At 36.8% G+C, this 25660-nt stretch overlaps 1 protein-coding gene across 2 annotated transcripts in view; it reads right to left on the minus strand.

The window, feature by feature from the left end:
* Positions 1-25660, minus strand: part of ANGPT1 (angiopoietin 1) — a 253480-nt gene that overhangs the window by 69461 nt on the left and 158359 nt on the right. The window contains exons 3-4 of one of the 2 annotated variants that reach the window (XM_008255828.4): positions 21558-21679; positions 7754-7983 (exon numbers count right to left, since the gene is read on the minus strand). In XM_008255828.4, the coding sequence (XP_008254050.1) occupies positions 7754-7983; positions 21558-21679 (352 nt within the window). Of the gene's footprint in view, positions 1-7750; positions 7984-21557; positions 21680-25660 lie in introns of both variants that reach the window. The other variant, XM_008255827.4, reaches the window with a different exon arrangement.

Below are 25660 nucleotides of genomic sequence, written 5' to 3' on the forward strand. Positions count from 1 at the left end.
GCGGCCATTGGAGGGTGAACCAAGGGCAAAAAGGAAGACCTTTCTCTCTGTCTCTCTCTCTCACTGTCCACTCTGCCTGTCAAAAAAAAAAAAAAAAATTAATTACAATGTTGATATTCTTTAGTCAAACTAAATTATGAACTCTCACAGGAAACTAAACATGTTTGTTGTGCTACTAGTTCTAAAGGTTCTTTGTAATTGACTTTGAAAAAATCTGAGGTTAAAAATAATTTTTTCCTTTCTGCATTTAAAGCTAAATGTAGAATTAAAAAATTTCAGCATTTCTTTTCTCCATCTTAAACTATAATATTGTGAGAGTATCATTCTATAGTTGATATAATGCATAGATACACTCTATAGTTGATATGATGCATACATAACAAATTATGTTAATAAAGTGGGGTTTTTTTTGTCATTTTTTCCCAGAGGAATTAGTTATCATCTGGATCTTAGTAATGTGCCATAGTTTATCCATGGCTAATGTCCATTCTCTTTTTGTCCCTGAATTTAAAAAAATACCTCTTGGAGTATGGATGCGTCCAGGAAATGAATTAGTTAAAATTCTATTCAAACTCTTTGTGCTGCTTTGATTTTTGTCAACAGGGCTATTAAAGAACAGGAGGAGAAGGGGTGCAGCAATGTTGGAACATCAAAGAAACCCTCGTTTTTCTGTTGTGCTTCCCCTGGTAACTTCCAGGCCCAGCTGGAACCAGGAGATATCCCTCGAAGAGAGTTCCTCTAGTTTCTGAAGTTGAAACTCTAATTCCAAGAGAGAATTAACGACAAAATTTCAATCTCCCCCAAAAGATGTGGTTTAGAAAGAGTTCATGGGAGAGGTCAAGGACTGTATTATTTTTTATTTTGTTATCATTAGTTTGGCTATCTACTATTCACACAATTTTTTTTCTTTTTAAAGAAATTACGACTTTTCAAAAGGCAGATAACGTGCTCCAGAACAAAGGAGAAATATACCATTTCCAAAAATAAACAGTCATTTTCCCCTTAAGCCGTTGGGTTTTATGAAAGGAAGTGCTAGATAGTGTGGTTCATTTTAAGGAAATTGTAAATGTTTGACATATAATTTTCTGTCAAGATAAAGCATTCTCCTCATTAAATAGGGACAAGTACTCACTGTCGTGTTCAGCAGATGGCTTCCTGTGTTTTTCTTTCTTTTTCTACCTAACATTGCATTGTACATTACAAGTAGTCATCGAAAAGTCAAGTGTTTCTCTCAGTCAATGAAAATGATATTTTCTATCCTTTATCAATGTTTATATGAGTGACATTCAGAAAGTTTTAATTTCCTCCCATCACTTGTGATGTTTTTAAGGGTCATTTTTAACTCAAGGGACTTGCAGTCCAAACTATCTCGTCTCTTGACTTAAATGATTTACTTCATGGACTCAATAGACAAGGCAAGGGAGGTAAATTCCTTTCAGATGGTAGAATTATCCTGCGAGCAGAGCCAGATGACTCCTCAGCACTGGGAAGGAAGAAAACGCCTCATTTCCCCCTTAAAGAAGGCCAGAGGACCAAAAATAATGATCAAATGTTCCCTAACAGAGAAATCATCCCCTGGGAAAGACGCATTAGCCCAAATCATGTCCATTACTTAAAAATGTGTAGCACCAGTCATTATGTCTTTCAGATGACATGAAGGAAATTTTAAAAATGAGCTTTGTATGAAGCTCCTCTACAAAGCTTGAATCTATTAGGGAAATGTGTAAGTGTATAAACATGCTCATGTCTCTTAAATTTATTATCAAGTTTCTCTTATTCTCCCCTACCCTGTGTCTCCCTACCTAAAAATGTTAACTGCCCTTTCACATTGGAGCTTCTTGAATGTGAGTAGATAATGATTTCTGTTTTCATTCCCTCTTATTTACATCTTCAAACTCTGCAGTTGAACCTTGTAGCTTACCAAAATTCTGCCTGCAAAAGGTCACATCCCAGTTCTAAAATTCATTTATCATTCTACTTTTTATTTTACCATATGTTTACTTGCCACTGAAAATAGTAGCTTTTGAAAGTCTTTCTTCCTCTGCCATATCACTTCCAAATGTCTTTACTGTTAATTCTATGCCTTTCTTTTGGCCTCTTTTTTTTTAACCTGTAGCTTAAAGAATTCCAAATTTTCTGTCTTTGAGTTTACATTCATAATTTTATGAAATGGGCTAATGTCAATATGTAAATATTCTAAACCCATACACAAACTTGTGCACCATGTGCATGTAAATTCTCTGAAATTGTACACAAACTTGGGCCTAGGTGTGTGCACTACATACAGGGTTGGAAAAGTGGAAGAAAAGAATGCAGTTTAGCTCACATTTGCCAATGAATGCGTGGCCCCCACAAGTCAGTCATTGCTTTTTTTGCACATCAGTTGGATTTCACCACCTGCCTCCTCTGAGGACACAGCATCAATGTGGTCACTCAGATTCTGCTCCTGAATCCTGGCTTCCCATATCCTGCCTGCCCCACTGTCCCACAGGCACCTCAGGCAACACGTCCAAAGATAAGCAAGTTTTCCTCCCATGTTGCTGACTTGAAGGGATGCCATCAACACTATCTCAGTTACTTAGCCCCGACATTTAGAAATTATATTTGATTCTAATTCTATAAAGTGGCTGTCCTGCAAATTTCCCCAATTCTCTTTCCTTTTGCTTTTGTTTGACCCTTTGATTCTGATCTTGTTATTTCCATTCCACGGTCACTTTGAAATGTAAAGAGAACCATTGCCTCTAACTTCCCTTCTCAACCGAGAACACTGGAGACTCTCCAGGTTCAATGCTCAGCATGTTCACTTACTAGAAGTATGATATTTGGACACTGTATATTATTCTTTGCTTAGTTTCTTTATCTTTCATATGAGGTTAACAATAGCATTTATCTTATAGGGTTGGTATCAAAATTAAATAAACTTTTATATACAAGGTGCTCAGAAAATTGACTTGTGTTATGAATTTGCTGACATAATAATGGCAGAAACAAACTTTAGTACCCTGCTTCCAAATGACTCAACTTTTCAGTATATTTTTCCTACATTGTGGCTACAGTAATTCTCCAATGCAAATATCACCATCATTAAATATTCACAATGGATGCATCATGACTTCAAGGGGATAATCTGGCCTCCTTGATATCCCTCAGTTTGCCTCTCTAGTTTTGTTTTTACCATTCCCCTGCCTTGATTTTGAGATTTAGACTGAATTTACATATACCATCCCCATCCCATGCTCTCATGACTCCTGGCAAATAAACCCTGTGCTCTCAGGGAAGTCCTCCACTGATTTCATTTTCAAGATTCATTCATCATGTCCCCAATGGAGGCAGACTGCCTATGTTTTAATCCTAGGTCAACCCTTTCCAGCTATGTAACCTTAAGTCAATGCTGAAATTCCCTGTAGGGGTTATAAAATGGTGCTGAGCCCAGTAGTTGCCTCATTCTGTTGCTGTGAGGACTAAGTTAGTCCACATAAAGCTTAAGCAATGTCCAATAAGAATTCAATAGACCTCAAGACGACTACAGATGATGGATTCTGTACTCATCCTCTGTCTCTGTCATGACTGATAATTCTGCTTGTTTTGCTGGTGCCCAGATATCTTGGGCTTACTGCTAGCAAAGAATTCTAGAATAAAATTGGTTCCTTGAAGCAATAGACCCAAATACAGGTTTTTTTTTCTTCTTCCCAGTGATCTGAGCAATATCTGGCACATTAGAGGAACTTAGCAAATATTTGTTAAATAAAAATGGATAAACATTCTTATCTTCCAGAAGAGAATCTGAAACAGAACAGTTGTTCAGAACTATTTTTTGAATGAACAGATAAATTTATGAATCACATTTTGGTATAGCAGGAATGTGCTCCAAGTTGATTTGGACAGTGAGACAATCTGTGTAATTTTAGGATGGAGTCTAAATACTTTTTTTTAAATTTTTTGCATAATTTTTCAGTAAATTCTCAATCACATGATATTAGATTCACTACATGTATTTAACGGACATGATGTTGTTTTAATCAACACTTAGATAGATGACTAGTAAAGGCTTCATAGAGATTTGAAAATTCTTCCCCAAAGAATTCCAAACCTGGTTTCCATGACATTATCAATGTAAACTACTTAATTCCAGCAATAACTATAAGTTGCCAGAAACATGAAGCAACCAGCTAAGCTTTGACACTGTGATAGGGCTGAGGACAATATTTCTTTAGTGGGTAATGTTTCTAAGAATAAAAGTGACCACATTTTCACGAAGATTAGACAAAAATAAATGTGTTACCCAGAAGACTTATATGTGAATGCAATTCATTTTGAAACATCCATTTGCCTAAGATATCATCATTGCCTGTTTGAAATAAAGAAAGCTTGCTGAATTTTTCAGAAAATGAATCAGTTATACTTAATTTAAATGGATTTCATATCAGATATTTTAGTAGAAAAAGTATTGTGAAAATAAACAAAAATGCTATATGTAAAGACAGATCTATAATTCCTGGACTAAATAAATGTTTGGGAAAACAGTATGTTTCTAACCAATACTTCTAGAAGCTCTTTTATCATATGGCTTTGATGCATTATAAGCACAAAAATAAAAAAAAAAAACCTGCAATTTTGTTGAGCATTTTACTATGGCACATATGATGCACTTTACATAAACTTTTTAAATTTTTTAGAAATTATTTTAATTTCATGTTTTCTATTTCTTTTATTGAAAATTATAATTATATACATGAGTGAAATGCAATGTTTCAATACATGTATACATTGCATAAAGATCAAATAATGCTAATCAACATATTTATCACCTCTCATGTCGTTTATTCAAGGTGAGGATATTTAAAATCCATACTTTTAATAAGTTTGAGTTATATAACTGAATAATTAAAGTTTTACATTTGTAAGTATTTATGTTGAACTATACACCTGTTAGATACATATTATGATCCTATCTTAGAGATCAGAAATCTGAGGCTAAAAGAAGTTTCTTGGATGACTGTCAATAATCAAAAGCTCAACAACATTATACACAGACATCTTTTGATAAAGGAAGTTTTGCTTACAGATAGCACTTCAGCAATGTGTGCTTAATAGAATTTTGTCCCTTGAAAGAGAAAGAAGGAATTAAAATGTGATAAGTCAGTTGCATCTTCAGCACCGGGTTCTTGGTTTGATATTGAGCATCTAATGTAATTCTTCCCCTTTCTTGATGAAGTAGGCACATGTAACCTGACATTGTAAATGAAAGCTTCGTAAAGGTCAGATTAGTTGCCAATGACAGAAACTCACTGAAATTTTCTTCTCTTGACTGGTAGGAGTACACTCAAGCTTTCTCCACCAATGGCTGGAGGTTCAAATTCAAAGTAAAATATTTTTAAGGTCAATTAAAAATTTTAGCTTTCTAAATCCTGACACAGCCCATGATGTTTTTATAAGATTATGCATAAGACTATTGTTGGCACTTTTAAAATATACATTTTAGAAAATTTGGTCCATTTATTATGGTATATTGATTTTAGAATGCCTGTGTACATATGAATCCAAAAGTAAAATATATAATCTTTTGATAAATAAGTTAATAAATTCATTTAGATTTAAATTACAAAAGGTTTTACCTCCATGCTTTCAAATTGGAATAAAATAAAAGTTCATTTAGTAACTGATATTTAACTCAGTGTTATGCTATTAGTGACTTTAGATTTTAAATTTCTAGTAACTGAAGATTACAGCTCCAATAAAAATAAAACTTGTGCAGAAAATTAAAATCTTGATAGAAATTTGTGTCTGAGTCCTAAAAAACCGAAATATTTAGTTAGAATACTGCACACAGGTTAACAGAGAAAGAAAAAAGATTCACAAAAAGTAAATGAAATAAATGGCTATGAGAGTGTAGAAACCATTGGAAAATCAGGCAGTATCCTTATATAAGGATCACAAATCCTGTATTTAAAATCTAATTTATTTTTGGATTGTATCTTTAAAAAGCAAATAGATATCTGGAGGGTTGAAGTACTGGGCAATTTTACTCTATTATTTTTACTATTTTTTGGCTGTGCTATATTATAAAACAGATACAGTTACTTTTCTCACACCCTGAATAAATGTTAAGGGTAGTATCTATCATGGTTGCCATCATAATGTCTCTAATCGAACAGATTCTTGGTTGCCTGATATTGCACTCAAACTCAAAACCCAGCCAGAAATTTTAAAGTCACACCCTGTCTCTAAAAGCTTTAAGACATATTTATTAGATAAATACTCAAAATGAAGTTAAATGATGAAAGTAGGCAGACATCTGAGCTCTGTGAGAATCATCAGGGCTTGACATCTCTAAAGTCATGGGGTAAAAAAAGACCTCACTACTCAGCCCCATGTACTTTATGTCTCAGAATGATAAGAAAAAATGTGTTTTCAATCTTTCCCCAAATGTATTCAGTTCAATATGAGAATAGATATGTCTCATATTAATACTTAATTTCTAAATACTCATGAGCTCTATTAAAATTCTCTGGCAAAACCCCACTCTACTTTTCTTCCAGTGGACTCTAGCTCAGGGTTTTGGCAGGCTCTGACTGATTAGCAGGTTTTTTCCTTCCCAATCACATTACTGAGCACACCCAAATGGAGCTCTGGGAACTCACTGTTTAAAAAATATTACTTTACAAAGTATATTAAAGGCTTGTTTAGACTATCTAAATGAGATATAACTCAAGGTAATGGAGTGTAATAGAGAAATGTGAAATGTCTTTAAAACAAGATCACTTAATATGAAGTCATGCTCTATATTTACATATATGAAAGTATGAAATCTAGCTGATTTTCATATAGCTCAAGTCTACTATTAAATTAAAGCAGATGCCACATATGTACATGGAATAGGTACCTTAAACCTCTACATGAATGGTTACATAAACCACAGCTTAATGACAACAATGGCTTTTAGATGTAAGTAGTGTTTTATTTTACTTGTCACCATTTAGAATCCCATTTGGAGCACAGAAGTATAAAAGATGACCATCAGCTCCAAGCTCTAAAGAGCTGTAGTGAGGCTCAGAGGAGGTTCTGCTTTAAGTGGCAGGTGCACAGAGAGACCCTCATCCATTAACTGGTAGGTGAATGAGTGGATAGACAGATGTCTTTTAGAGAGACACAGGCAGATATTTCAATAGCTAAGTGACCTTAGATACTGTAGTGATCAAAACTTTATAAATTTCATTGCCACAAAGACAGCCCAGAACAAATGTGCCCAAATACCTTGATTAAATCTCCTATGTAACAATAAGCCTAGTGACCTTAATAAGTAACTTTTAACAGCAATAACACTTTCTCATTCATAAAATTATGGGAATTTTATCCCCTTTCTTTGAAAGAAACACTCCTCCTTCAACAAAGTAGACAATTAAGATTAGTTTCAAAATAGGAACTGTCCTAAAACTTTCCCCTCCTCTCTGAAACATTCTTTAGCACTGGCTAATTTCTGTCTTATATTGTTAACCATCTAACACCATAATACCTAATATTTATTCACAACAATAGAATTGATTTTTTATTGCAGATTTACAAAATTGAGCTTATCAATACACTCTCTAAAATGAGATGATTGTCCACAAAACTTCACAAATGCTTGTTAAGAATAATATTCTGCTCTTTTTACAGAGCAGTCAATATAGTGGAGAAAGTTCTATTCACTATTGCATTGTTTGCATGAAATAAAGTACTTACAAAACCAAAATGAGGAAGAAATTCTTACCACCTTCTTTAGTGCAGAGGTTGACAAGGTTGTGGACTGTGTCCATGAGCTCCAGCTGCTGCTTCTGCAGGACGCTGTTGTTGGTTGTGGCCCTGCTCAGCTGTTTCTCCAGCTCCTGGATTATGTACGTTTGACGAGCAACCAAGCCTTGGAGGTTCTCTTTCTCTTCTTTTAAGGTGTCCAACTCTTCCTTGTGCTTTCCCTCCATTTCTAAGATTTTATGTTCTAATAAACTACAAGGGGGAAAAAATAAGACTTAGTTCTGAAAATGCTCTACCTGCTGTGTAACCAGTATAAGATTAGAAATTTTAATTAGGCATTTCAGTATGAAAATATTTGTATAGTTTCTTTATATCAGTTGAGAGGCAGAGAAACAGTGAGGGCCGGGGAGAGCAAGCCCACCTACAGCTTCACTACCCAAAAACCTGCAATAGCTGAGGATGCTGGGATACGGGAACTCAATGTAAGTCTCCCATTCGGGGGTGAGGGGGGCAAGAACCCAAGTAGTTGAACAATCTCTGCTGCCTCTCTGGATCTGCACTAGCAGGAAGCTAAGACCAGGAGCCAGCGCTGGGAACGGTATCCAGCCACTCTGATGTGTGATGTTAGGTCTTAACCAGCAGGCTGAATACCTACCCTGAAAATATTTAAGTCAAAGACTCAAGAATAATTATATTTTCAGGGCTGGCACTGAGGTGTAGTAGGTGAAGCCTCCGCCTGAGGCGCCAGCATTCCACATGGGTGCCAGTTTGTGTCCTGTTGCTCCATTTGCAATCCAGCTGTCTTCCAGTGGCCTGAGAAATCTGTGGAGGATGGTCAAAGTGCTTGGGCCCCTTCACATGTGTAGGAGACGCAGAAGAATCTCCTGGCTCCTGGTTTCAGATCGGCTCAGCTCCGGCTGTTGTGGCCATTTAGGGAGTGAACCAGCGGATGCAAGACCTCTCGTTTTGTCTCTCTCTCTGTGACTCTGCCTCTCAAATAATCTTTTTTAAAATATACTGTCAAAACATAAGATACAGACATGCACATACACATCAAATGCAGAACAGTTAAACCAGATGTCATCAGAGTAAATTTCTATTCCTAAATATAATTTATTCTATGTGGTTATCTTATGCTCAGAGTAGCTGACTAAACCCAGATAATTCTAGTCTGGGGAAATTATAGAATCACTTTCACTAAGTAAATGGATCCAATAAGGGCTAGATAAAATAATTCAGGAGAAACCATGAACAAAACACTCACTCACTCATCTGGCATTCTTAAAACATTAACATGGATCAAGCTTCACTAGAGTTCTGTGGGACTGGGGAATAGTACAATGATGCAGATGCCACAGAACCAGAAAATGAGCTAGCTAAAGTAACGGTGAGTTGGGATATTTTATATTTGGTCCTTTATTTTATTTCATAATCCAAGCATCATGAGGAGGCTAACTGGCATCCCAAGTTCCCCGATCATCGTGTACATGATTCAGCAAGGGAAGGCTCCGCCCGGCTGGTAGCACACTCTCACAAAACGATGGGATGCTTTAGAGTGACGCCATCTTCAACTAAGCAGCTTCCCTCCTCAGATCTCTGTTCCGCTAACACATTAGAAATGATAGAGAATGCAGAGGCATGCTTGGATCTTACAGACTGACTGGAAGTAAAAAGCATGTACATTTTATAGAGTGTCTAATACACTAGTTTTCCTCGGGGAAATGGTCTATTTAGTTTTCTCAGTTGTTTTCAGAGGGTTCAGTCAGTCCTTAGTTTACAAGGTGTTATTCAAATGCAACACACCAGAACGGGCACTTAATTTACCTTGGAGAAATCTAGCTCTGAATCATTCCTATAAGTTTTCAAAAAAAAGGGACTCTAGGGAGTATTATAAATTTAATGCTTAAATTATAAAATAGAGTATGTTTGAAGAGCCAAAATTTCCAGCTCCATACATGGTGTGGGACGAGATGTAATATCTGAGGATCTCATACAGATAAAGAAGTGTGGCGAGATCTGCACACGGACTTTGCAGAGCTTTGCCAACAAACCTCTGCTCCAAGAGACTGTGGCCCAGTGTGTGGCAAGAAAGTCACCTGCGAAGCAAAGCCTGGAAAACACCTGCACGCTTATGTGATTTGGACCCTCCTGACAGTGCCCCGAGTGCAGGGCCAGATGCACACATGAGAATCTCACACTGGACATTCAGCTTTCCTAATCAGTAACATTCTGGCTTGGGAAAATATATTATACCTTGTAGTTACTCGGGTACTAAAATCCAGTAATTATGCAAGCTATAAATGACACCATGCCTAGTCTAAAGATTTATTTTTAGGAACAAAAATCTCAAAAAACAGAAGCTTATACAGAACTTCTGTTTCAAACATAATACATTTTTTCCAGATGTTTGCCTCAATGACTTTACTTTCTACTTTCAATGTATTCCTCATAAAGAGGATGTGTACTTAACACATGGCTACTATCTGAAATGTCAATACAGGAGGTAAGTTTGTGCTATAATTTTAAAGTATAATTTGGAAAGAGCTGGGCATGGAAAGTTGGTCAAGGAAGTCCTATGGCCAAAGGAAACAATCGACACTGACTAGTGGCTGAAAAAGCCTGCATTTCCTGAGGAAAAGGGATATACATTAGCATATTGGCAAGAACATTAATTTTATAATTCACAAAACAATTTGTGGTGTATGTGGACTGCCAAGTATCAAAGGGCATCGATACAGTCTATCTTATTAGAAGAGATGTTTATACACAGTGAAGAAGGGACTGTCATGGAAGTAAGACCCCTGCTCTGCATCACGGGAGTCTCAGAGGGATCTAGAAACCCAAGTGATAGGAATGGCAACTACAAGCAAACCGGAAACATGTCACGCAGCACTCACAGGGTTTCCAAACCACAGGTCTTCCCAGGTAATTACCTCTTCTAGTCTTTTTCCCATCTCATTTCGTCACTGAGCACTCCCTTAATGACTTTTGTGCCGCAGTAATTTTCTACATAATATAATGGAAGTCCCTAGTAAACAAATTAACAACTTTTTAGACTTCTTTAGGCAAGATAGGTCTCGTCTCGACCTTTCTGTTCCTTTTGACTGTACTCATCTTTCTGTTTCATCTTCTCTTCAGATTTGGCTCCAAAACACTGTTGCCTTTTGTTTGATTCTTCTCATCCATTGGTTATTATCTACTTTGGAAGCCAGCCCTTCCTCTTCATCACTTCCAAAATGGTTTGAAACCAAAACTTACTTGCCAGAAAAAATCTAAACACTATCTCCACTTGTCATCACATCCTTCCAACATACTATTACAGTTGTGAAGCATTTAAAACCGTTATCTCCTTTGATGCTTAAAACAATATCATGATTTGGACTGAGTAGCTATTATAAGCTGCAGTATATTATTACCCTAGTATATGGGTAATAATCTAAATATCTTGTCCAAAATCATGCAGATATTAAATGTCAGAAACAGGATAAACGTCATGTTTTCTAACAAGTTGAACTAGAAATATAACCATATTATCCCACTGCTGTGGAAATGACATCTCCTTTATTTAGTGAAATGCAAGTTCTACTTATTTGTACCCATTTATATTGTACTAACAGTTGAGACAATACCTTCACATCTCCTTTGTACTTCTTGATTCCCACATCATTATTTTGGGAATTTATCTTTCATAATATTTGAATCTCTCCATCATTCTCACATAAGAAAGCAAAACTTTGTTTGCCAAGCCAGTTTTTTAAAAATCTGAACTGAGATTTTCTTAAGTACTACTCTGCCTACAGCCTCTTTAATTTTCTGTTTAATATACCAATGAAATTCTATTTTGTCTCTGGTTCCTTGTATTGATTCTCTTTTGTCTTCTCCCTAACAGGACAGTGGGAGATGCCACCTCAGCACGACAGGAAGACCTCTGAATACAGAGATTGACCTGAAGGACAACATTAGAGTCCCAATGTTCTAAAATTGGGGAGACAATGTAGTCAGTTTCCCCTGGTTATGGTGTTCTGTAACAAGTTTAGCTTTGGGTTAAATTAGTAACACAAAACCTCACTGCTGATTCCAAACTCCAATGCACTGTTTTCTGGAATGCACTGGGTTATAATTTGATTACATAAAATAAGAATTTCATTGTCAAGTTTTTGTGAAGCCTGCATTAAATAAGCAATTATATTAAGATGCATTTTTTAGGACTGGTATACCATGGAACAGTTTATGAAACTGTACACTTAAATCTATACAAGTTGAGCTAAAAATCCAAAGACAGAGTTTCTCACAAGAGTCTCAGGATTTCCTGTTTCCCATCTTCCTGGAAACACTTTGAGAAGAGACATGCCTAGAATTTTGGCGCTTAACTTCTAGTTTGAGGCAGAGGTACACTTTAGTGAATAATAAAATAAACAAAATAATCTAGGTCTTGAACTTCAGTAAAAGGTTCTCAATGAGTATATACAAAACCCTATTTGAAATTTTTGGTTGATCTTCCCTCCTCTGTTTTACACAGTCTGTCTCCTCCAACATATTGGAAATATTTCAAATCATTGAACAGATCTTGAAACTTTCACAGCAAAAGCTCTTCCTTTCAAATTGTTTCCCACAATAGAGTTCTTAACATAGCAGCCAATGAATTCACAGTGGTGACAGTTGCCTAAGCTCTATGTGTGTAAATATAGCCCTTCAAGCAAGGGAGATGTTGAGAATACAGAAACCTTCTCCTTTTTATCTGTCTGAACCATTTTACAGATGTTTTCGTTTTTTCATTATTTTAATATATATGGTGTCAACATGTGTTTCAAATGTGGATTTGTAAAGAGTACCCCTTCCCCCACAATATGCAAAGGTATGTTTAGTTTAGGTTCAATTTATGCTACACATTTCTGATTTTAACATAGTACATTTTCTTTCAAAGTTTGAAATCACATTTTGTTCAGTCTTTCAAATTTTCAGATTACACATTACAAGTATACATTACCAAAAAAAATGTTTTAAAGTTTGAGTTAAATAAGAATAAATGATAACGTGTTCAGGGTAGAATTCGAGAACAAAGAAGAACGATACATTTTGCATCAGAAAGATGTAATAATCTCATTTTAAAATAGATTAAGCAATAAATGACAAACTAGATAACATACTTGTAACAAACATAATAGTTTTGATATCCATTAAAGAACTCATATGTATTATTAAACACAAAAAATCTAATGGAAAATTGAGAAATATGTGAAGAGGCTCGATATAGAAGAAATACAAATTGTCAAATGAAAAGATGAAGATCCTGTGGGCATGTGTTTAGCCTGATTAGACACTAAGACTCTCTTGCCCCATATTGGAATATCAGGGTTAGATATTTGCTCTGGCTCTTGACTCCAGTTTTCTGCTAATATGGACCCGGGGAGACAGTGGTGATGGCTCAAGTAATTGGATTTAAAAAAAAAAAAAAAAGACTTAATTGAGAGTCAGTTACAGAGACAGAGGGAAAGAAAAGAGAAGGAGATCCTCCTTCCACTCCCAAGCGGCTGCAATGGGCAGGGATGAGTCAGGTCAAAGCCAGGAGCTTCATCTGGGTGTCCCACATGGGTGGTCTCCCACATGGCAGGGGCCCAAACACTTGGTCATCTTGTGATGCATTTCCCAGGCCATCAGAATGGAGCTGCTGAGACTCAAATCAACTCTCATATGGGATGCCAGCATTGCAGAAAGTGGCTTTATCCACTATGCCACAACACCAGCCCCTCAAGTAATTGGATTTTTGCCACTCACACGGAAGACCTGGATTGAATTCCTTGCTCCTGGTATCAGCTTGACACAATCTTGATTTTTATAGTATTCTGTGTGTGAACCAGCAAATGGACGATCTCTTTGCCTGTGTCTCTTTGACTAATAAATCAAAATGAAGAAAAAAGATGCACAATCTAACCTCCCTGGTGTCCAAGAAGAATAAAATGGCTATCAAGATTTTTGGAAAGTAGGAAGCTTATGTACACTAGGGAGAATGTTAAATTCAGAGATAGTTTGTCAGTATATTTTAATATTTTAGGATATCAACTACCCTAATTTTAGTACATCATGTTTATTAATAATTATGATAAACTTTAAATTATAGTGCATACATAAGAATAGACTGCTACTCATTCTTTAAAATGAATGAGGTATATCTATATGTAGTTATACATATGAAGTGTTAGTGGTATTGCTACAAAATTGCTGTGAAATAAATAGAAATAAACCCAACAGAAAATACGTAAGACCTATAAACATATACTCACATCATCTATATACTATGCTTGTATGAAATTGTGTTAGCATGTAACTATGTAAACCTACATACCAATATGTGTACCATTTAAACTTAAGTACATGTTAGTATATTTGTAGAAAACTTTTGGAAAAGTAAACACCAACTTATCTATTGACAGGGATTCTTTGTGGGATTGAGGATTATAAGGGCTATGGAATGTAGGGAAACTTTGACCTGCAAATATGTATACAGATTTATAACTTAATGACAATATCAAGCTTGTCTTACTGTTTTAAAAAATTTATCAGAGAAATGAAATAAACAGCAAGGATCTAAAATGGCATGGACAGATGTTGTCCAGAAATTAAAAGATTGGTCTGAATTAGTGAACCTCAGAATGTAGATTGATAACCTTGGCTGCCATGAAATGAGCTTCTTGGAATGTAGAATAGTGTTCTTTCTCCATTTTATTTATGTTAAGAGCAATTAATGGGCCTACAATATTTAATATAAACTATGTAGTCTGTATTTCCCACTAAAAGTATTTTTGTTAGCTGTGTGAGTGTGTGTGTAGATAAATGGCATTGGTTGGGATAGAGTTACTGAGATGTTTGCCCATTCATTATTCACTGAATATTTAGAAAACATTTAATACTATATACTATTCATAGAGAATTGTGCCTGGGAGAAAGAAGAAAACAGTAAACAAAATATAGTTTCTGTGTTCCAAAGAGTCACAGTCTAATAATGTAGATATAAATACATACACACATACCCCTCTTTATTATCATGTTATGGTGTAAGTGAAATAATGAGGGATTATAGCTATGATGCTGTCTCATAAACTGTAATGAGCATATCTATGGGACAGGGCCAGCGAACAGTTCTTGAAGGAAGACACACATGCATTGAGTTTTCAAGGATGAGTAGGAGTTTGTAAATTGAATAAGGAGTATCAGATATGCCAGATAAGGCAAACACCAAACGTGTCTAAAATAACATCATATGTTCAGTGTGATGCTGCTGGTAACACAACTAAACACTATCATAGGCACTGCTATCCATGATTTGTATTCATTAACGTGATCTGCAGAACTGCTCCACACAGCACTATTATCATTAGCTCTGTGTTACAAATTAAGAAACCAAAGCTCAGAGAGTCTAAGTAATTTGACCAGAGTTACACAAATAAAATGTGATAGAGTTTGCTCTAGCGGTAATTAAAGGAAAGAGAAATCTAGGCAGTCTGGTCCTGGAGCTTGAGCTCTTGGCTGTTAGGTCATACCTTTGAAAAAAATCAGACTTACAGAAGATTGTGACATTAGGATTAAAATGATAGTGGACTATGTCTGTGCTAAAGACACAGTTAAACAGAATCACACAGAGGTTGGGAGGGACTTAAAAGAGGAAAACTATTTGCATGATGTGCATCTTAGAAGATTATGGTCATGCTCTGGATAATATATTTGAGAGGCATGAGGTTCAAGGTACAGAGGTCACTGTGCAGCCTAGACGAGAGATAATGAGAAATTGACCTAATGCATAATCAGTGGGATCAGGAAGGACAGAATGGATTGAAAAAATATTTAGATGGATTTGATAGCATGAACAGTGGTTGGTGTATTATAGGGAATCAGAGAAAGGGGAGATTTGAGAAGTCTTTTGGATTAACAGTTTGATCAGAATCTTATTTATATGCTAATATCTCAAGGTCATTGAAATTTAAAAGAAATAAAATGTTATATGCCATTAAGTTCACTACTTAAAAAATTAAGAGAAAATGATATTGTTCTATTCCATCAAAATCTGTGTATGTTCTATTTAGAAGGGACAGAATAGAGTGGGCAATTTTCTGTTCCCTGATATTCACAAGTAACATAATTCAGCCTATAGATACTAGAAGTTTACAAGGTTTTACTTCAGTGTTTTGTGAAGAATTTATTAAGTGAAGAATTATTTTAATTAAAAAGACTGATTTAACATTTCATTTCTTTAGGCATATCAAATATTAAAACACTAATACTTGATTATACCATTACAATTATTTGATAATATAAAGGCATGATTTGGTATCTGGAAACTAAACAAGTTTCAATCACAGAAAATTAACTTGAAAACTTCTCATAACTCCATCTAGAAGACAGATGAGGCTTGTCAAATAAGTTCAGTGAATTTTGAATATCAAATAAATAGTTGATATATTCTACTCCAATATTAGAAGGACTAAATAATGTCCTATATGATAGGCCAAAAACAACTGTTCTATTTTTTTTCAAATTTATATATATATTTTTTTCAAATATATTATTTCAATTTTTATTCCTTTTTTCAAATTTATATTTGTGTTAATAGAATAACTTGACAACCACATCAATTATACTGAGGCTACATAACATTGGGGAAATATTTTACATAATATTTAAGGCAGAAAGGCACTATAGTCTTGAACCTTAATTTTGTCATAAAGTTGCTGTTTGTTCATGGGCAAGTTACTTGACCTTGGTGAACTTCAGTATTTTTTGTGCAAAATGGGAAATAAGAATATATACTTTGCAGGACTGACTGGAAGGTTAGTGTTAGACCCTCGGAGTGAGGATGCTAACACGTCGAGAGGCACACCCCAAAGACTCAGAGTCCAGACCAGCTGATGCAAAAGCAAGAGGATTTATTCGGCGTCTGTGCAGACGGGCCTCCTGAACTCAGGAGTCCAGAGTGCCCCCAGCACAAAGCCACACGGTTTATATACCCACAGCGACCAATCAAAAGCACTATAGAGTCCGTGCACACAGCAGTCCAATCCGAGAGCTGATCATGTGAAGGGCATGCGTCTTCTACCCAATCAGCTACGGGACCACATGGGAGGCCATGCACACAGCAGTCCAATCTGTGAGCTGATCACGTGAAAGGCATGCACCTTCTATCCAATCAGCTACGGGATCACATGGGAGGCATGCACCATGTTGCCATTTTGTTGTTTACTTCTTTAGTAGTTCCTTTCCCTTCCAGCGCCATCTTGTTCACCCAGAGGGGGACAACATCTCACTCCCTTTGTTCCCCTGGTGGGAGAGCAGCATCCTGCTTCCCACACCGTTATTTGAGTATTAGGAGGCATACAAACTGGGTTAGGTCTTAGCACAACCAGGCACAAATGTCGCAGCTAGCTAAGCATAGTGTCCCTTATTTTTATAGCTGCACCTAATTTTAGCTTTGGGGGAAAAAGTTTAGGGCTGTAATTTTTAAACTTTAATTTTATTTGGGGCAAAGGTAACTTCTTGTTTTTAATGGTATTGGCTTAGGTCACTCCACCTTGGTTTGATTTTTAAGGTTCTTCAGTTAGCAATAATGAATGTAAAGCACCTGGCACAGATGTTTACCTTATAGTAGATAGCTAGATAGTAGCTATCATTGCTCAAAATAAGTTGGAGTTGTGATCATGAGTCTAATTCCACTTCGCTCTGAATGGTCTTATGAAAAATTTCCCTCATCTTCACTCTGCTTATTCAACATAATTATCAAGAAAGCTCATGTGCTACAACTTTGTGTGCATGGAGTGTCAATTCCCTTTCTGGATACTCTGATAAGGCAGAATGATTAATTCTGGGATGCTCTATTTTGTGTACTGCACTCCAACCTTGTAAAACGTTAGGGTTAAATCAGAGCTGGATAGGTGTTTTGTAAGCTGGCCAGTTGAGCCAGTCTCATATTTGGCTCAGCTGAAAGAAATTGCTTTAGGACATCTTCCCCTGCTGCTCTTTCATTTGTTTAGAGCAGAAGCAGTCAGTCACATACTAGAGACGTCTAATAAAAAGTGACAGTTACGCGTCCCGTTTGGTACTCATGATTAAGGTAAATATTCATGTTTCCCATTTAGTTGGGTTCTGAGCTGTGCAACTTTGACTGTATGGGTAAGTTATAGATCCCATAACCCTCTGCTGTTTCCTTGAGGTAAGAAGGTAAGAAACAAGACCAAGTTTTGAGACTAGGGTAGCATCCAACAAAAGAAAAAAAAAAATCCCAGAGAAAGAAAACTGGAAGCTTCTTTCACCCCTACCAGAGCGTTAGAAAAATAAACAGAGCAAATGTTGTTAATCCTATTCCTGTTTTGTGTTTTTGGCTATTTAAGAGATAAAGCAGTGAATCCAATGAGGCCAAAAGCCATTTTCAGCCTCACAAGTGATCCATTTATTTTGCTAGGATGTGAATCAGCAGGATATCTCAGCATGCTATGTAGTATAATCCTATCCATAAAATATTCCTCCTTGTTCCACCAGAGAGGTGGTGGACATCTCTAAGGCCAGCTCACCAAGTTGGCGGCTGATGTCCCATCTTATTCAAAGCTGGTAAGTCCTACACCCAGACAACCCCCACATTCCCTGGGGAGGAAGAAAAGCTCAATTTAGATAATCCCCCCCTTGCAAAGTGTATTAGCTAATCCAAACCAGACCTGACTACAGGCATGCTGTTCCTGTTTTAGAGATGCCCCAATATAGAAATAGCTTCTTGTTGCACTTGGAGGATTAAAATTCAAATAAAGAGGTACGGAGGACCAATAAATAATTTTGAAAAATATAAATTGTTTAACTTTGGCTCTCTCTCCACTTAAACAGGGAGGGCTCATTGCTTGGTTGTGCTAGAAAGAGGTTGGTAGACCTTCCCTCATTTCACTGAGCACAGGAAAAAAAGGAAGTATGCTAAGTGTCACAAATGAGTATTTCTGATATGTACAAAGAAAACCACTTCCAAACAGTGCTTTGTACCTGGTTACATAACAGATGATCCGCCAACCCTCCATGTGCATGCCTGACCCCTCAGGAGGAAGCGAGGCAGTTAACTGAAGTAATACAACACAACCAGGAGGTGATACCCTAGCAACCACACTTGAGGCAATGTCATACTGAAGGGATCAAGGTCAAAAAAGAAAGGGGTACAGAGTAGGATATAAGATGTATGTACATTCTTCTCAGCACTGGAAAGAAATTAACTTCTAACTAAAACATAATCCCTGAATTCACTCTGAAACGTCTATATTGCTAGAAAAGAAAATTGTTATAATTCTGAAAATATTACCATATGTAATAAATGGTGTGAATTATAAATGTAAGAAAACCTTGGTTTTTCTGAAGAAATTAGAATTAGCCAGAATAAATTCACATCTTCAGCAGAAAGCATTCCTGTGCTTGGGAGATGCCCTGACCCAGAGTGGAGTTCTTAAGGGCTCACAGTCTGACCCAGTTTTACTGATGGAACAGAGAAAACTACTTTTAAAGAGTTGCCTTTTAAAAGTAATCTTTTAAAAGAGAGAATTTTGTAGTAGCTGTTATTACTAGATGCTTTATCAAACATCAAAAATCCAAAATAATCTAGAGTTAAGGTAATAGGAATATATTAAAAACAATAAAAAAGAATGAAATGAATATGAGAAGCATGGTGGGAAGGAAGGAGAGAGGGAGGGAGGGAGGGAGGGAGGGAAGAAGTAGAGATGGAGAGAGGAAAGGAAGAAGGAGGGAGGGAGAGAGCTGCATACCAGTTATACCTAAGAGTAGGATTTGTTTTTGTAGTTACGCTTGAGATACTTCAGGCCCCTCCATTCATTGTATAGTATCCTAACAGCCGAGTGCCAGATACTATAGACCAAGAACTAATGTACATATTAGTAAGATGCTAATTGAAGAATATAAATTCATGCTGCTAAAGTTTTAATAATAAATATTAGGTAGTAACATCAACAAAGGGTGAATTAAGACTACCCTAAGTAATACATATAAAATGAAATATCATGCCGTTTCTAAGAAGGCTATGGGTAATATTTGTTATTAGTACTAAAAGATACCTCCAAGGAAAGCAGGCTGAAAAGCAATGTGTAGAGTATAACATAACTTTTTGTGCAAAAATATATTTGTATATAATATGCAGCAAAATACACAATGCTTTGTAGGACAGCGGTTTTTAATTTTCTTTTGGGTACTTTTTTTTCTTTTCCTACAAGAAATGTGTGTTATTTGTACAATTATAAAAACAAAAAAATAAGAAAATAAGGTAAATTGTCATTGTTTTAGTTATTCATGATTCCTGGACAAAGCTTTCACAATAGCACCTGCACATAAATGACTAAATGGGGTTTACTTTTAGTGACCCTAAATCCTAGGATGGTTGAAGTAACCATGTACATGTACATGTTTGTTACTGTGAATCTGCAGTAGGATAAATGTTACTGTTGAACAGGTTTTTAATTCCAGAACATTTCATCGTGCCGCCAATCCAGGGTCAAGTCCTGTCACGTTTATTTATAGTTATACGATTTACCCCATGACACAGTAAAAAGATAAATAAGTATAGAATTTAGAAATAGCAGTCACAGGGTACACATGACCCCTTGCAGATTCTAAGCCAAGGGCCAGGTTTATCTTCATGCAAAGTTTTAGCTCAAATTGTTGGCATTTAGGGTGAAGCAGGAAATTTCTTTTAGGCTGAAGATAGTATGAAGAGGCCATGGAATAGAGTAGAAAGAGGAGGACTGGCAGCAGAGAAACCCGGATTCTATTCCCAGTTCTTCCAATAGCGAGCTGTGTGACCCTGGCAAGCACACCCACTTTCACTGACTCTATGTCCTCCATAAAGTAGGAAAGGAGCTGTGAGCCTTAGGTGCCCTTCCAGTTTAGAAAATGGCAGAAGTTCTAGTTCAGCCAATACAGTAACATTTAACTAGTTTACACCAATACAATGGTCTTTAACTCAGTACAATGCACAAGAACTGAAATTTCTTCAAGTCATCAAATATCCAGAGGAAAATGTAATTAAATACAAGATATTTGCCCTACAGAAGTGATTTGATTTAGCATTTTAAAATACAACATGAGAATATTTCCAACTTCAGTCACAAGCTATCTATGATAGTTACTTAAAACTAGGATAGTATCTTGCTGTCCAGCTCTCAAGTTCTCTAAATCTCATTTTGCTTGTCAGGGAGGAGTCATCACCTATAAAATGATGTGATAATAACTACAAAGGCAACCAAAGACACTTATATATCCAGAATAAATAGTTTTAAATAGGGAGTTAAAAAACCCTTCTTTATTATTTTTAAGTAATTCTCTTAAAATTTTTTTAAATTTTTAAATTTTATTTCTCCCCATTCACGATCTCTAAATTCAACAACATTGCCTTGGTCAAAAGCTTAACAGGGTTGAATGATAATTCAAGAAGTGCTATTCTTCCCTTACTATTACAGATTTCAATTCTGTCCTAAAAAAAAAAAAAATCAATGTAATATAATGTATTTAGTCCTATAAACAATTTTTAAAATACAGTGGATTTTGAGTGTCAGTATAAAGAAATTAATGCTAAAATGTTTTAAAAGCACGTATTTCAATAATGTAGGCAACAATATAATCTTATTGTTGACATAATTACTATATTCACCTGAAGTTCCCCCTTCTTAATATATTAATTTGGCCCTGTATGTCTTTTTTTTAATTAGTAAAATATATCAATCTTTCTTTTAATGAGTTAGTATAAAGGTGGAGGATATAAACAAGTATATGCATGAACATTTTTGGAATAAAACAATCCTCACCTGTTTTTCTCATGAATCTTTAGAATTTCATTTGTCTGTTGAAGAAGTTGCTTCTCTAACTTGTATGTTGATAATGAATTCTCCAGCAGTTGTATTTCAAGCCGAGAAGTTTGATTTAGTACCTTAAGATAAAAGATAAAACCATTCAAACTTCAATCACAAATCTAAGAAAAGGGTTTTCTCATCTTGTTTTCTGATTCAAGAATGTCTTCAAGAATAGTAAAATGGTCTACATTGTGCTAACTAATGCTCTTCATGTCTCTTACATATTACATTAGTGATAGTTGAATGAGAATATTGTCATTAAATCCATTATCGTATTTCAACTTTTGTGTCCTGAAATCTTACTGTTTTCTACTGTGCTAATTGCTCTACATATTTTATCTCCTATACTTACAAGTGCAAGTTGGATATTAGTACAAGGTTATGTATAACTTAGAATCACCATAGGCAAGTAACATACACCTGCCTTGACTCAGCACCATAAAAAAATCAGAAATGTGAAACCAAGTCTTGACATAGATTAAACAGATTCATAATTACACAGTGTTTATCACCTATTGTGTTTGGTCATTGCTGTTCAAGCTTTCCTATTCTTTACTAGACACAACCACCTGTTATTGTTACCACTTCACAAATGAGGAAACTCAGGTTCACAGAGTGATTCAAATTCTCATGAGAACCAAGGAAGAGCAGGATTTCCAATCCAGATAGGCTGACTCTTATTCTACCACTCTCCAGAGAAAATGAAGAGGATGGAAAATCATTCCAGGTCTTAATATGTGGAGATGCAGTGACCAGGAGACCAGATTGTACTACAAACCGATTACTGCTACCCTCCAGAAACTCTTAACCTGAAGAGTATTTAAGAACTCTTAACCTGAAGACCCATGTTATGTTGTATGGTGGGCTTTATTATGACATGAGCCTATGAGCCATGCGTGTACCAGACCCATCATTCTCCCAGCAAAGATCACACAGTTCAGCCCTAGCAGATGACTTCCAATGCTGTCAATGTCAGGTCCCTGTCTACCTTCTCACTTTCCTCCTTTTCTTCTTTCAAAGAGGATGAAAGGGCAAGGGAGAGGGTAAATTAGTTTTAAAAGTCCCACTATTCAAAAACTCATAACTACCACAACTTTCTTAGCGCTAATTGAGAGGCACCTGGGAAAACTTCTTGTAAAGTTAGTGTCGGGGTAAAGGGTCTACCTACAAAAATGACACTTTGAACAGAATAGGAGGAAAACCCTCAAAGTCTCAATATGGAATTTTATCAGATGCATGTAGAAAGCCTTTTCAAAATACATTGATATGACCAAGGCTGAGCCCCAGGAGGTTGGAGGGAAGGGAAATATAAGGGCAGAAACTGTGCTGAGGTGAGAGGCAATGTCTTTGGTTGCAAAATTTAAAGAGGTGTCAAAAATGCAGTAATCAAGATAATTATTTTAATGTGAAACTTTTTAAAAAATAGGGACAAGTGTTTGGCCTAGTGGTTAAGATGGTGGTTAAGACACCTGTGTCTCACATCAAAGTACCTGAATTCAATACCTAACTCCAGCTTCTGCTCCTAGGAGACAGCTGTGATGGCTCAAATACTTTGAGCTTCTGCCACTCTCATGGAGACCTGGTTTTAATACCAGCCCAGTCCCACTGTGGGTATATGGGGGGTGAACCAGTGAATGGGAGGTCTCTCTGTCTCTCAAATAAATAACTTAAAAAAATTAAAAGTAATGCCAAAAATTCACATTGAAGAAAAAATCATTTTAAAATAAAGACAGTATTTGACCCAAAATATGTGTGGTTCAGTCTGACAAGATCTCATTTGCTTTGCCGAGTTCCTGCAATGTGTGAAATCAGGGATAGGACCAGGGCGGAGATGGGGCGGAGAACTATGAGATGAGGAGTTTATAGCTCAAAAAAGTTTAAACTGTTATGATCCATTTACACTTGTCATTATTATGGACAGAAAGTTAATCTAAAATTTACTATACTAATCCCATATTACATTTTGGGAGGGTATTATAGCTTTAAAAACTATTTCCCTATTCCATACCATTTTCTTTAAGGGAAGCTGTGATTTGAAGTTAGAATTAGGAGCAACTCACAAGTAAACAATGGTAGAGATTGTAAAAACTGGGAATGCACAGATAAAACTTTCAACTACCAAACACATTTTCATGCAGGAAAGATTGTTGTTTGTTGAGTGGAGTTTTATAAAATAATGAAATAGGAAAATAAGCACTTGTATCTGTGAGTGACACTTAGAACAGTGCTTTGCACAGAGCAGACATTCATAGTGTGTGAATGACAGGTACACTGCCTAACTTAAGCATGTCATGTACACATAAATAAATTTAAAATACTCTCTGATCATAATTTCTGGCATCCTCAAACACCAAAAATTTCATTTTTTTTTTTGACAGGCAGAGTTAGACAGTGAGAGAAAGAGAGAGACAGAGAGAAAGGTCTTCCTTTTTCCGTTGGTTCACCGCCCAAGTGGCTGCTACTGCCGGTGCGTTGCAGCCGGTGCACTGCACTGATCCGAAGCCAGGAGCCAGGTGCTTCCTCCTGGTCTCCCATGCGGGTGCAGGGCCCAAGCACCTGGGCCATCCGCTACTGCACTCCCGGGCCACAGCAGAGAGCTGGACTGGAAGAGGAGCAACCCGACAGAATCCGGTGCCCCAATCGGGACTAGAACCCTGGGTGCCGGCGCCGCCATCATTTGGTTTTTTAAGAACAGTAAATATCATTCTCTGTGAGTGAACAATCCAAAATTGTTCAAAAGTCTGGAAACCATTAAAGATTCAATCTCTTCTCTTCTCCTTTGTGCTACCTCCACTTCACATCCAGATAGACCAGAGTGATCTTTCCAAAAACACAAGTTGGGTTATGCCACCTCCTCTGTTAAATAGACCATGGAGGGGTAGGGGTACAGCACAGTGGTTAGTGGGTTAGCTTGGGATGCCTGCATCCTACCTCAGAGTCCTGGGTTTGAGTCCGGACTACCACACTTTCAATCCAGCTTCCATCTAATATGCACCCTGGGAAGCAGCTGGTGATGGCTCAAGTACTTGGGTCCCTGCCACCCACATGGGAAACCTGGATTGAATTCTGGGTACCTGGTGTCAGCCTGGCCAAGCTCTGACTGTTGCAGTCCTTTAGGGAATAAACCAGGTAATGGAAGATATCTGTCATATCCCTCTTGCTCTTTCTGCCAAATAAAATGAAAAAAGCGGATGGCATTCCTGTTTTAGAATAAATTCCAGAGCCCTCAGCCTGCTTTACAAGGCTCTAAGCGATCAGGACCTGCTTCTTGGATCCCATTTCCTGCCACTCTCTTCCTTGTTTATTTTGCTTCAGCCACACAGCCTTCTTTGGGCCACCTCCACAAATTCATTTCCATCTCAGGGTCTTTGCACTTGAATTTTCCACTGACTGGAATGCCCATCCCTTCCCACATGATGGCTGATTTCTTTTCATCATTCAAATCTTGCTCAAAAGGGTCCTTTCTGGCCACCCTTAGTAAGTAGCTCTCCCCTCACCCTCCAAACAGGTTACTCTGTTTTACTTTCCTTATGGAATCATCACTATCAGAAAGTATCCTATCTTTTTACTCATTTGCTAGACGTCTTTATGCCCCACAATAATGTCAGTTGCACAGAGGTAGGGCTGCCCTTCCTGGAGCCAGAACCTCAGGACTGCAGCATTGGATGCAGCCTACTGGGATACTTAGAGCTTTATGCTGGATGCTTCAGTGACCACAGAGGGGGACATGTTTCTCAAGTTGGCTATGGTCACAGAGAGGGTAATAGGTCCATGGAAACATCAGGCTGGACTTCAATTACAACAGTCCAAGCTAAAAAGACAGCATCTGCACACAGGAGAAAGAGAGGGACCAATCTCAAAAGTTCAGGATATCTGCCGGTCGTCTCAGACAACTTTTACACACAAATGCCAATCCCTTCTCTTCTTTCCCCATCACCATAGCCCTATTGCTGCTTTATTTCAACACTTTTCACTGATGTATTAAAATAGGCCTAAAGCTCAAAAGTGGGCAACCTTGAGAATTGTACAGCAAAGTATGATAAATTGACCACTTTCTT

This window comes from Oryctolagus cuniculus, chromosome 6 (assembly GCF_964237555.1).
Source record: "Oryctolagus cuniculus chromosome 6, mOryCun1.1, whole genome shotgun sequence".
Classification (NCBI taxonomy): domain Eukaryota; kingdom Metazoa; phylum Chordata; class Mammalia; order Lagomorpha; family Leporidae; genus Oryctolagus; species Oryctolagus cuniculus.